The 13,621-nt window shown below is 44.9% G+C and overlaps 1 protein-coding gene across 4 annotated transcripts in view; it reads right to left on the bottom strand.

Annotated features, from left to right (window-relative positions):
• SLC2A9 (solute carrier family 2 member 9) overlaps window positions 1-10,580 on the bottom strand; it is a 724,331-nt gene extending 713,751 nt beyond the window's left edge. For all 4 annotated transcript variants that reach the window (XM_063923094.1, XM_063923104.1, XM_063923114.1 and 1 more), the window contains exon 1: window positions 10,493-10,580. In XM_063923094.1, coding sequence (XP_063779164.1) covers window positions 10,493-10,522 — 30 coding nt within the window. In that variant the 5' untranslated portion in view covers window positions 10,523-10,580. The remainder of the gene's footprint in view (window positions 1-10,492) is intronic.
• Between the last annotated feature and the right edge of the window lie 3,041 nt (window positions 10,581-13,621).

Below are 13,621 nucleotides of genomic sequence, written 5' to 3'. Positions count from 1 at the left end.
AGAGGTGACAAGTCTTTGGGGAGTTCCTCAAATAGACATGATGGCGTCTCGTCTCAACAAGAAGCTTCAGAGATACTGTTCCAGGTCGAGAGACCCTCAAGTAGTAGCAGTGGATGCACTGGTGACCCAGTGGGTTTTTCCGTCAGTGTATGTCTTCCCTCCACATCCGCTGATCCCAAAAGTACTCAGGATCATAAGAAAAACAAGGGTTCATTGCCCCAGACTGACCAAGGAGGGCTTGGTACCCAGATCTTCAGCAGTTGCTCATAGAAGATCCTCGGCCTCTTCCTCCTAGGGAGGACCTGCTGCAGCAGGGGCCATGCGTGTACCAGGACTTACCGCAGCTACATTTGACGGCATGGCTGTTGAGTGCCGTATCCTAGCCAGGAAGGGTATTCCCAAGGAGGTCATCCCCACCCTTATTCAGGCCAGAAAGGGAGTAACGTTGAATAATTACCACCGTATTTGAAGAAAATATGTGTCTTGGTGTGAATCCAAGAAAGCTGCTATGGATTGGGATCAATCAAGGTCCAGATTTCGGCCTTATAAGTGTTCTTCCAAAAACAATTGGCCTTTCTTCCAGAGGTTCAGACCTTCGTGAAAGGGGTTCTGCACATCCAGCCTCCATTCGTGCCTCCAGTGGCACCAGGAGACCTTAACGTGGTATTGCAGTTCCTTTAATCAGATTGTTTTGAGCCTCTACAAAAGATAGAGTTGAAGTTTCTCACTTGGAAAGTGGTGATGCTTTTGGCTTTGGCATCCACACGGCGGGTGTCTGAATTGGGGGCCTTGTCTCACAAGAGCCCTTACCTGATCTTCCATGAAAATAGGGCAGAGTTGAGGACTCAACAACATTTTCTTCCGAAGGTGGTTTCATCTTTCCACATAAGCCAACCTATTGTGGTGCGAGTAGTTACTGACACATTCACTGTTTCAAAATCTCTAGATGTGGTTAGAGCTTTGAAAATCTATGTTGCTAGAACAGCTCGTATACGGAAATCAGAGGCTCTGTTTGTCCTGTATGCTCATAACAAGATTGGCTGTCCTGCTTCCAAGCAGACTATTGCACGTTGGATCAGAAATACGATTCAGCAAGCTCATACTACGGCAGGATTGCCGTTACCGATGTCGGTAAAGGCCCACTCCACTAGGAAGGTGGGCTCATCCTGGGCGGCTGCCCGGGGGGTCTCGGCATTACAACTTTGCCGAGCAGCTACTTGGTCAGGGTCAAACACATTTGCTAAATTCTACAAGTTTGACACCTTGGCCGATGAGGACCTAAAGTTTGGTCAAGCGGTGCTGCAGGGTCATCCGCACTCTCCCGCCCATACTGGAGCTTTGGTATAGACCCCATGGTCTTGATGTCGTCCCCAGCATCCTCTAGGACATATGAGAAAATAGGATTTTGATACCTACCGGTAAATCCTTTTCTCCTAGTCTGTAGAGGATGCTGGGCGCCCGACCCAGTGCGTACTTTACCTGCAGTTTAGTTATTAGAGTTACACAAGTTGTGTTATCTCGGTTTCAGCATGTTGCTGGAATTGGTTCATGCCTGTTGGCGTGTGTTATGTTAAATGCCATGTGTGCGGCATGGTTGAGGGTGTGAGTTGGTAGATATCTCACCACTAGTTAAGTAATTCCTTTCCTCGAAATGTCAGTCTCCCTGGGCACAGTTCCTACAACTGAGGTCTGGAGGAGGGGCATAGAGGGAGGAGCCAGTTCACACCCAATGAAAAGTCTTTAGAGTGCCCATGTCTCCTGCGGATCCTGTCTATACCCCATGGTTTTGATGTCGTCCCCAGCATCCTCTACGGACTAGTAGAAAAGCATTTACCGGTAGGTATCAAAATCTTATTTTTATGTACCTAGGAAAACAGTGGAGCTGATAGTGTAGGAGGTGTATACACCCACGGGGCTCTGGACCCACCCACATGGATCACAGCTCCTCTGCATCTCACAGTAGGCCCTTGAACATTTTAAGCTCCAGGCCCATGTGGACCTTAATCCGGCTATGCCTGGGTGCCACTGGTTTCTGCCAGTTCTGAGCTGATGACACTGCTGCACATCTTCTGATTTCGAAGGGAAGTAAGCATGAGGTGTCTTTTATCTGATGCACTAAGTTCCAGTGCTGACCACTGCGTCAACATTGCCCGTTTCTTTGTGCTTCAATGCTGAGAAATAGAGCCAGGTACTTATCCATCATGCAACACTATCAGGGAGACATCTGATTGGCTCCAGATTTATTCTGCAGCAGGATGAAGACCCCAAACATACAGCCAATGTCATTACATAGTAACATAGTATCTAAGGTTGAAAAAAGACAATTGTCCATCGAGTTCAACCTATTTGTGGTCCCCTATGCACGATTATTTTGTATAAAATTTTGACTGAAGTTGATCACTGCCGTTACGTTTTACCCCTCTTTTTTTATAATAACCATAGTGCGTGACTATGCCTCGTAACCCTGGATAATCTTATCCATTAGGAATTTATCTAACCCATTCTTAAAGGTGTTGACTGAGTCGTCCATTACAACTCCCTCAGGCAGGGAATTCCAAACACGTATCGTCCTTACCGTAAAAAAGCCTTTACGCCGTATTGTGCAGAATCTCCTCTCCTCTAACCTGAGCGAGTGTCCACGAGTTCTCTGTGTTGATCTAACCAAAAACAGGTCCTGCGCAAGATCTGTATATTGTCCCCGTATATATTTGTAAATGTTGATCATGTCCCCTCTTAATCTCCTCTTTTCCAGTGTAAACATGCCTAGTCTTGCAAGCCTTTCCTCGTATTCCAGCGTCTCCATACCCTTAATTAGTTTGGTCGCCCGCCTTTGAACCTTTTCTAGCTCCAGGATATCCTTTTTGTAGTAAGGTGCCCAGAATTGTACACAGTATTCAAGGTGTGGCCTCACAAGTGATTTATATAACGGGAGTATAATACTCTCGTCCCTAGCATCAATTCCCCGTTTTATGCATGCTAATATCTTATTAGCCTTCTTTGCTGCAGTCCTACTTTGGGTACTACTGCTTAGTTTGCTATCTATGAGGACACCTAAGTCCTATTCCAGTACAGAATCCCCTAATTTTACCCCATTTAGTAGGTAGGTGTTATTTTTGTTCTTGTTACCACAGTGCATTACCTTACACTTGTCTGTATTGAAGCGCATTCTCCATTTCGCTGCCCAAGCTTCTGAAGCGACTCATCATCCCCCTCCGCATTTATAACTTTACACAATTTGGTATCATCTGCAAAAATTGACACCATGCTCTCTAGACCTTCTGTTAGGTCGTTAATGAAAATATTGAACAATAGCGGTCCTAATACTGAGCCTTGCGGCACACCACTTAGCACTTCAGTCCAAGTTGAAAAAGATCCATTAACCACAACGCGCTGCTCCCTATTATCTAACCAGTTTTTAACCCAAGTGCATATTGTGCTTCCTATCCCTGATTCTTGTAGCTTGTAGATAAGTCTCATGTGTGGTACAGTGTCGAATGCTGTGGCAAAATCTAAAAAGATTACATCCACCTCTTTACCCTGATCTAGGTTTGCGCTTACTGTTTCATAAAAGCCAAGTAAGTTGGTTTGTCAGGATCTGTCCGTCATAAACCCATGTTGATTCCTTTTATTGACTTCAAGGAACTTCTGAATACTATCTCTCAGAATACCTTCCAATACTTTCCCCACTATAGATGTAAGACTAACTGGTCTATAATTACCTGGTTCAGCTTTACTTCCCTTTTTGAATATAGGCACTACTTCCACTATATGCCAGTCTTTGGGAACCATACCTGATATTACTGAATCCTTAAAGATCAAAAACAGCGGTTTTGCAAGTTCAGAGTGAAGCTCCAATAGAACCCTTGGGTGAATACCATCGGACCTGGTGACTTATTAATCTTTAAATGTTTTAATCGGTCACAGACTACTTCTTCGCTTAAATAAGTACCTATCAGTGGGATATTCTCATTATTGAGATTATGTGTTAGTCCCTGAATTGGGTCCTCTCTAGTAAATACTGTTGAAAAAAACTCATTTAGTGTGTCCGCTATGTCATTATCATTTTTGCTTAAGACTCCCAACTTGTCTTTTAAAGGGCCTATACTCTCCTTCTTTAATCTCTTGCTATTAGTGTATTTAAAGAATTTTTTGGGATTCGCTTTGCTTTCCTTTGCTACTAGTTTTTCAGTTTCTACTTTAGCCGCTCTTATTTCCTTTTTGCATATTTTGTTACATTCCTTATACTGCTGAAATGACTCTGCTTCCCCGTCAGATTTGTATTTTTTTAAATGCTCACCTTTTCTTGCCGATAAGTTCCTTTATCTTTTTGTTAAGCCACATCGGTTTATGATTTTTATACCTTTTTTTGCTGCTTGTAGGAATAAATTTGAGTGTATTTTTAGCTAGCAGGAATTTTAGTACCTCCCATTTCTCCGTAGTATTTTTTCCTAAAAACAAACCTTCCCATTCAATATCCCTGAAAAATACCCTCATCTTTTCAAAATTAACTTTGCTAAAGTTTAGAGTCCTAGTTGAGCCAGTATAGGGCTGTTTATGAAAACTGATATTGAATGTGACCATATTGTGGTCGCTGTTTCCTATGGGTTCCCCTACTATAATACCTGACACCAAATCCCCATTGTTTGTTAATACCAGGTCTAAGATTGCATTGTACCTAGTTGGTTCCTCAATTAGTTGAACTAAGTAGTTATCATTAAGTGTGTTTAAAAATATATTGCCCCTAGCAGTATCACATGAATCGTTTTTCCAGTTTATCTCTGGATAGTTAAAATCTCCCATCACTACTATGTCTCCTACTCCTGCTGCTCTTTCAATTTGCTTTAGTAACAATTCCTCATCAGATACGTTGATACCAGGCGGCCTATAGCATACACCCAATACTAACTTTTTTATTCCTTTTTCCCCGCATGCAATTTCTACCCATAATGTCTCGACAGTGTCTACAGTCCTCTCCTGAATATCTTCCCGTATATCAGGTTTTAAAAACGGCTTTACGTAAAGACACACCCCTCCACCCTTTTTATTTAGTCTGTCTCTCCTAAACAGTGTATAGCCCTCTAGATTGACTGTCCAATCATGAGATTCGTCCCACCAAGTTTCAGTAATGCCTATAATATCATACTGTTTGCTTGCTGCAAGTATTTCTAGTTCGCCCTTTTTTATCAGTAATGCTTCTAGCGTTTACATACATACAACTAAGATAAGTATTTTCCCTTTCGTTAGGGACATCTTTCACCTTATGTAGCAATGATGACCTGTAATCGTCATTGATTAGTGCTTTGGTAAAATCTCTTTTAGTACCCATGTTAGTAACCTTACCGCCTGCTCTTACCATCCCCCCAACTTCTCCCCCATTTCGTTTACTACCGCCATCCCCACTATTCTCACTGCATGACCCGTAGTTTCTAGCTAAACCCTCCCCCAGGCTCCTAGTTTAAAATCTCCTCCAACCTTCTAACCATCCTTCCCCCCAGCACCGCTGCCCCCTCCTCAGTCAGGTGCAATCCGTCACGACAAAAGAGATGGCGCCTGACTGAGAAGTCCGCCCAGTGTTCCAGGAACACAAACCCCTCTTTCCTGCACCAATCCCTAAGCCACACATTTACCTCCCTAATCTCCCTCTGCCTCCCTGGACTAGCGCGTGGCTCGGGTAATATTTCGGAGAATATTACCTTACATGTCCTTGCCTTAAGTTTCTTTTCTAAGTCCCTATAGTCTTTCTTAAGGACATCCCACCTTCCGCTAACTTTGTCATTGGTGCCAACGTGCACCAAGACCGCCGGGTCTTTCCCAGCCCCTCCCAACAATCTATCTACACGGTCCACGATGTGCCGTACCCGAGCACCTGGGAGACAACAGACTGTACAGCTATCACGGTCCCGGTAGCAGATTGCCCTATCTGCCTTCCTGATGATAGAATCCCCCTACCACCACCATCTGACTAGGTACCTCACTATCTTTTATCCCAACTGCGCCAGAGGGACCGCTCCTCAGGATGCTAGAGGGAGCAGTCTCCTCCGACACCGTTATTTCTTCACTATCATCCTCCGATTCCTCGTCCAGTCGGGCAAATTTGTTCGGGTTTGATAGTTCGGAGATGTCGAGCCTCCCCCCTCTTTTTCTTCCTTCTAAATGTGACCCAGCTGGCTACCTGATCATCATCCTCTTCTACCAGTGACCCCTCCACCGTTCTGTCTAAACTTCGCTTGAGATTGTGAATCTCCCTCAGTCGTGTAACGGTTTGCTCTAGATCAGTTACCTGGGCTTCCAGGGCAACCGTTCGCACACACCTCGTGCAGATGTAATCACACTTGGCCAGTAGCTCCAGGTGTGCATACATCTTGCACGACATGCACTGAGTGAGGTCCCCAATCACAGCCCCTCCCATATTGTTTGTAAGGTCTAACTCCCTGTTACTCTCAAAGAAAAAGAAGCAAAAAGAAAAAGTAGAAGACAAACAATCTCACTTATACAATAATTAAGCTGGCTTATACTTATCTATCTTTGTGCGGTTCTTGGTCCTTCACTTTTATGCAACCGTAGTACTCCAGTGCCCCCTCTGAGTGGGACCTCTCCTGCGGCACCGATACTCCACTTAGCAGTTGCAGTTGTTCCAGCTCACTGCACCTCCTTTTCACTCGGCTTCCAGCTCCTGCTTTTGCTGTTACCAACTCACACAGAGGCGGAACTACCGCCAGTGCAACCAGTGCGTTGCACTGGGGCCCGCCTCTGTCCAGGGGCCCAAGCATGTAATGAGTCAAACTGACTCATTACATGCCGCTGTGCGCTGCGGGCAGCGGTTGCCCGCAGCGCACAGCCGCCCAGAGATGAGGAGCAGCGGTACGGGGGAAGGAGGAGGAGGGAGGTGGAGGAGGGAGCCGCAGCAGCGCTTTACTACTGGTGGAGGCGCTGCTGCTGCTGCCCCTCTGCTTCACTATAGGCTGTCTTCCGAGAACAGCCTATAGTGAAGCAGAGGGGCAGCAGCAGCAGCGCCTCCACCAATAACCCAGCGCTGCTGCGGCTCCCTCCTCCACCTCCCTCCTCCTCCTTCTCTCCTGCTGCCCGGGAATCATCTGAGGCTGCACCGAGGAGCCTGAGCCAGCGGAGAGGGTAAGTATAATTCTTCTTTCTTTCTGTCCTTTCTTTCTTTCTATCTTTCTTTTTCTTTCTTTCCTACAAAAAAGGGGGACTGTGTGCCGCAATGTGTAAAAACAGGGAATCTGCCTGCCACAATGTGTAAAAACGGGGAATCTGCCTGCCGCAATGTGTAAAAAGGGGGAATCTGCCTGCCGCAATATGTAACAAGGGCATGCTGTCTGCCATAATGTGTAACAAAGGCACGCTGTCTGCCGCAATGTGTAAAAAGGGGGAATCTGCCTGCCGTAATGTGTAACAAGGGCACGCTGTCTGCCGTAATGTGTAAAAAGGGGACGCTGTCTGCCATTATGTGTAAAAAGGGCACGCTGTCTGCCGTTATGTGTAAAAAGTGTACGCTGTCTGCCGCTATGTTTAACAAGGGCACGCTGTCTGCCGTTATGTGAAAAAAGTGTACGCTGTCTACCGCTATGTTTAACAAGGGCACACTGTCTGCCGTTATTTGTAAAAAGTGTACGCTGTCTGCCGCTATGTTTAACAAGGGCACGCTGTCTGCCGTTATTTGTAAAAAGTGTACGCCGTCTGCCGCTATGTGTAACAAGGGCACGCTGTCTGCCGCTAAGTGTAACAAGGGCACGCTGTCTGCCATTATTTGTAAAAAGTGTACGCTGTCTGATGCTATGTGTAACAAGGGCACGCTGTCTGCCGCTATGTGTAACAAGGGCACACTGTCTGCCGTTATGTGTAAAAAGGGCACGCTGTCTGCCGTTTTGTGTAAAAAAAGGGGACGCTGTCTGCCGTAATGTGTAAAAAGGGGATGCTGTCTGCTGTAATGTGTAAAAAGAGGAATCTGTCCGCCGTAAGGTGTAAAAGGGTCTCTACCTGGTGTAGTGGTGCTACTGTGCGGCGTAACTTGAATAATGGAGACTACTGTGCACCGTTTTATGAATTGGTATTATTTTGTGGCCACACCCCTTCCCCACGAAGCCACGCCACTATGGATTTTTGCGCGCGCCTACGGTGCGCACTGCCCCTGTTTTGCATGCAGGGGTGGGGCTCCAATGCTATTTCTTGCACACAGTGCTAAAATGTCTAGTTACGGCACTGTTGCTAGGTATCCACTTCCCTGAGCAGGTCCCCCTCACCAGATCCTCTCCAGGGGTGAGGGGGTGGACTTGGATGGGATGGGATGGGGGGGCCCAAGCCATTTTGTCGCACATGGGCCCACCGCTCGCTAGTTCCGCCACTGAACTCACATACACTTACAAATCCAAGCAACACTTTAAAATACAAGCCCTTACAATGAGCGATACAAGCCCTTACAATGAGCAAGTACAAGCCCTTACAATGAGCAACTACAAGCCCTTACAATGAGCAACAAGAAGACAGGACACTATGAATTACCCCCCGTATACACACCCTTGATGAAATACTTTGAGCCTTCCCAGACTGCACCTCTCTAGAAAGATAAGCATCTTCCATTTAAAAAAACAACAAGTTTTCCTCTTTTTTTTTAAATTTATTTTGTTGCTATTACTATTTAATTCACCTTTTATTGATTGTTTGTCTAGGAATCTCCTATTTTAGGACCTCATTAAGGTTTAGTAGCAGAATCTGCTAAATAACAGAATCTGCTACTGCTTCCTGTCACATGCTGGAGGCCGCCCAGCACAGGGCAAGAACGCCCAGCATGCAAAGTGTCGCTCAGCTATGTGATCGCAAATCAATTGCAATCACGTAGCAGAATGAGAAATTAAGGTAGACCCCCTGCACACGGAGCATGGCTGCATATGCTGGCGCAGCCCAGCCATCTTGTTCTTTGCAGTCATGTCACGCAGCCACCCTGAAAACAGTCCGGACATACCTGCAAGGTCCATACCACTCCCCCAAAACACCACGTCAACATCCCCGACGGCTGCTGCTGTCAGTCATAGTGCTATTGCATCCTTCCTGGATGTGATCGCACTGAGGGCCTAATTCAGACCTGATCGCTAGGCTGAATTTTTGCACAGCCTGCGATCATGTCTGAACTGCGCATGCGTATGCACCACAATGCGCAGGCGCATTGGTCCACAGCGAAGGGGGATCGGCGGCCAGTGACGGCATGTGCGAGAAAAGAGATCGCACGGGCGATCGCAAGGTGACTGACAGGAAGAGGCCATTTGTGGGTGGCAACTGACCGTTTTCAGGGAGTGTCCGGAAAAACGCAGGAGGGACCTGGTGTTTGAAGGGAAGGTGTCTGACGTCAGCTCCGGCCCCGTTCATCGCACTGGAAGAGTAAGCCCTGGTCTGTGCAGAGACTGCACAAACTCCTGTTTGTGCAGCTCTCCTGCACATGTGATCGCATCTCTGCACAGCGATTACCCCCTCCCCCTGTAGGCGGCAACTACCTGATGGCAGGGATGCAAAAAATGCACCCTAGCAATCAGGTCTCAATTAGGCCCTGAGAAAGATTGTGCACAGGCGCCCCGGGCGGCATTAGGGGGCGTGGCTTCGTACAGGGGGCGTGGTCATTTACGCCCCCTGTACAGACTGAAATGATGTGCGGTGCGCGATGACGTCATCGCGCACCGCATAGTAAAGGACCTCTCCACGAAGGGAAACTAGACGCGTACGCGTCTAGTTTCCCTTCCCAGCGGCAGCGGGGGGCAGCGGCCAGCGGCAGCAGCGGGGGGCACACAGCAGCAGCGGATCTTGCCCTGGTGCGGCGCCCTCCGGAAGGCGGCGCCCCGGGCAAAAGTCCTGCTTGCCCGTGGCAAGATCCGCTACTGATTATGAAGCATGAAGAAACAGAGGTCCAAGAGGCAGGCACTCCACTGGTCAGACAAATATCATGACTGAAACCTCAGATTGATGTCGTGATATTTGTCTGACCAGTGGAGTGCCTGCCTCTCGGACCTCTATTTCTTCATGCTTCATATATATATATATATAAAAATCATTATTTGTGGACAGTTTTTTTTTAAATTACTTTTTAGTGTATATATATATACTTATATAAGTGTTTTTACCCTATTCTATGTCATGTGACTATTTATATATAATTTTATACAGTTCAGCATTGGATGCTATTTGTTATATAAGCAGTACATCTTGGGAAATATACAAAATAATTTATTTCATATATACAAGTGCCTTTAGTCTGTGAATGCACCATGGCAATTGGGATGATAAGCGCAAATAGTCATAGTTTCTCATCTTTTGGTATGGATTAATGGGTAACGGGGAGCATACTGCTTACATTTATTTGTATCCACACAGACAGAAATTGACATATTGCTGCTAGACATACATAGAAATATTTTGTTTTGATACAATAGAGTTTATAATTAAATATGAGCGCATGAACATGCCAAAAAAAAGATATAAAACCTACCAGTTGGCTGACTCCGTTTTCCTGTTTCATTGTGCAATGTCCCCTTGTCCTGTTTCTCCAAATGCTATAAAGCAATCTATGAGTGTACCTGAAAAGACAAAATATACTTCAATCATTAAACACATCTCCTTTTATTGGCTCCAATGTTATAGAATTTTTTTTTTATTAAGATAAATCATTAACAACGAATAATTGATTTATAAAACAATTCACTTTATAAACAAACACTGGCAGTTATGCAATGCACTAGTGAAAGTTCACCTCTGTTATTTGAGAACAATGGGGGTAATTCCAAGTTGATCGCAGTAGGAATTTTTTTAGCAGTTGGGCAAAACCATGTGCACTGCAGGGGAGGCAGATATAACATGTGCAGAGAGAGTTAGAGTTGGGTGGGTTATTTTGTTTCTGTGCAGGGTAAATACTGGCTGCTTTATTTTTACACTGCAATTTAGATTGCAGATTGAACACACCACACCCAAATCTAACTCTCTCTGCACATGTTATATCTGCCTCCCCTGCAGTGCACATGGTTTTGCCCAACTGCTAACCAAATTCCTGCTGCGATCAACTTGGAATTACCCCCAATGTGTTGTGTTTGCAGCAGTTTGCCAGTTACAAATAGTGATGGTTTAAAAGGGTAACCTAACTTTCTCCAAATGTCCATACAATGGGGTTGATGTACAGTATCAAGCAGTGAAAAGAGTGCAAAAGTTGCCTATAAAAAAGCAATGAGCTTCTACCTATCACTTTATTGAATGTACTTGATAACTGCGAAGTTAAAGCTGATTGGTTGTTATGGGAACTTCTCCACTGATCCACTTCTCCATTATTTTCGCTGCTTGAAAAATCAACCCCTATATTCTCCATAACCTAATTAGTGATGCAGAGGTGTAACTGTGGGAGGCAACGGAGTCAGCTGCCGCCGGGCTCCTGCTCTGTAGAGGGGCACCTCTCCTCCCCATTCCGTGTGGTCAGTGACACCATTCAATTAAATTAATTGACAGCCGTCGCTATCTCTTCCTCCCTCCATCTTACAAGCCACACACTCTTTATTATAGATACACATTTTACAAGTGTCATACCCATGACCTATTGCACTGGAAGCAGACACCTTACTAATGAAACAAATTGCTCCTGTATAGTAAGCATGAGAATTCTATCTATATGTAGTTACTTCTCTGACAATTACAAGTAACTTCATAGAGTTCCTATACAGGAGCAAATATATCCATTAGTAAGGTGCCTGCTTCCAGTGTAATAGGTCATGGGTTCAAATCCTGGGTATGACTCTTGTAAAATAATTGTCAGAGAAATAATCAGCATTGTGAGTGACTGAGCAGATCTACAAATAGCTCTATCAGTAATGTGTCTGCCTTTAGTACAACATGGGCTCTAATCCTGGGCATGCTAAGAAATGTGTGATTTAAAATATATATACAGTATGTAATTTTTTTTAAGAACTCTCTCTCTCTATATATATATATATATATATATATAGTTCCGCCGTTGCTAAAATTGTCTTTATTCATTTTAGTTTTGAACAGTCACGCTAGACTACAGCAGCATTGCCTTATCCTGATGACGGGACCTCAGCAGGTCCAGAAACGAGCCGTTGATAAACAGACAGGCTGCTAATTATAACATGCTGTAATGATTTGCTTTCATCTTCTCAAGATTTAAATGATTTTAGATCATTACTGAAGTGACGTGCAGATGCTATTTTAGCAACAGCGGAACTATTGAAATATAGCACAAGCACACAGTCACTTCATCATTACAATATGGGAGTGCTGGATTTCTTGGATATATATATATATATATATATTAATACAGAGTGTGAGCACATACACACACGTATAGAATCTCCAACAGTCTGCCTGCACGCTGTCACTTGTATCCGCTGTCGTCCACCCCTTTCACCTGTCTCCACACAGGGAAATAAGTATCTAAAAGAAATAAAGTCGTGGGGGGCGCCAATAGTGCATTAAAAGAGTTACAATTTATTAAAACATCATACACCGTGAATCAGATTCAGTGCGTACCAGAGAAGGCGGTACAATCACCGCTTATAAAATCATATAAGAACAATCATGAAGGACAAATTCACCACTGCATGCTGATGGGTTTCACGTCCATCCACAAGCCACGCCCCTACGCGTTTTGTCACAGGGACTTCGTCCGAGGGCCTTCTCTGGTACGCACTGAATCTGATTCACGGTGTATGATGTTTTAATAAATTGTAACTCTTTTAATGCACTATTGGCGCCCCCCACGACTTTATTTCTTACATATATATATATATATATATATATATATATATAGGCGGCACCAATATTTATCTTGCCTTGGGTAACTGGGACAAACGTACGCCACTTTAGTGATGCATGACAAAAAGCTCCACACCAAACCATGCAGCACAGCAAATGGCAGCTTTGGCATAGACAGGACACCAGCTCAACATTCTTTTGTACCCCCACAGTAAGGAAATAGGGATGCGAGAAAGGACACCATGATTCATTCTTCACTTCAGATCCAGCAGTGCATGGGGTCGATGTTCTGCTGCAAAATAAATTTGGAGCCAATCAAACGACTGCCTGAAGTTATTGCATGATGGATAAGTACCGGCTTGTTTTTCTCAGCATTGAGGACACCATTAATCCTGACCAAATCACCAACTCCATTTGCTGAAATGCAGCCCTAAACTTGCAAGGAACCTCCACCATGCTTCACTGTTGCCTGCAGACACTCATTATTGTACAGCTCTCCAGTCCTTCACATTTTGACTCATCAGTTCGGAGCACCTGCTGCCATTTTTCTGCACCCCAGTTACTATGTTTTTATGAGTAATTGAGTCGCTTGGCCTTATTTCCACTTCGAAGTAATGGCATTTTGGATGCAATTCTTCCATGAAGATCACTTACGCATTGCACGTTTGTACAGGGTAAAATGCAACCACACTAAGTATGCAGCCTAATTGTAAAGAACGCATTTTGATTGACAGGAAGTCACCGTTTGTGGGTGGTAACATGGCGTTTGTGGGGAGTGGTTGAGAAAACACAGGCGTGTCATGCCCATTTTCGGGGGCATGTATCTGACATCATCTGCGAATGCTGCGTTCAAAAACACAAC

The sequence above is a fragment of the Pseudophryne corroboree genome, chromosome 1 (assembly GCF_028390025.1).
Source record: "Pseudophryne corroboree isolate aPseCor3 chromosome 1, aPseCor3.hap2, whole genome shotgun sequence".
NCBI lineage: Eukaryota > Metazoa > Chordata > Amphibia > Anura > Myobatrachidae > Pseudophryne > Pseudophryne corroboree.
This window is presented reverse-complemented; position numbering and strand designations above follow the sequence as displayed.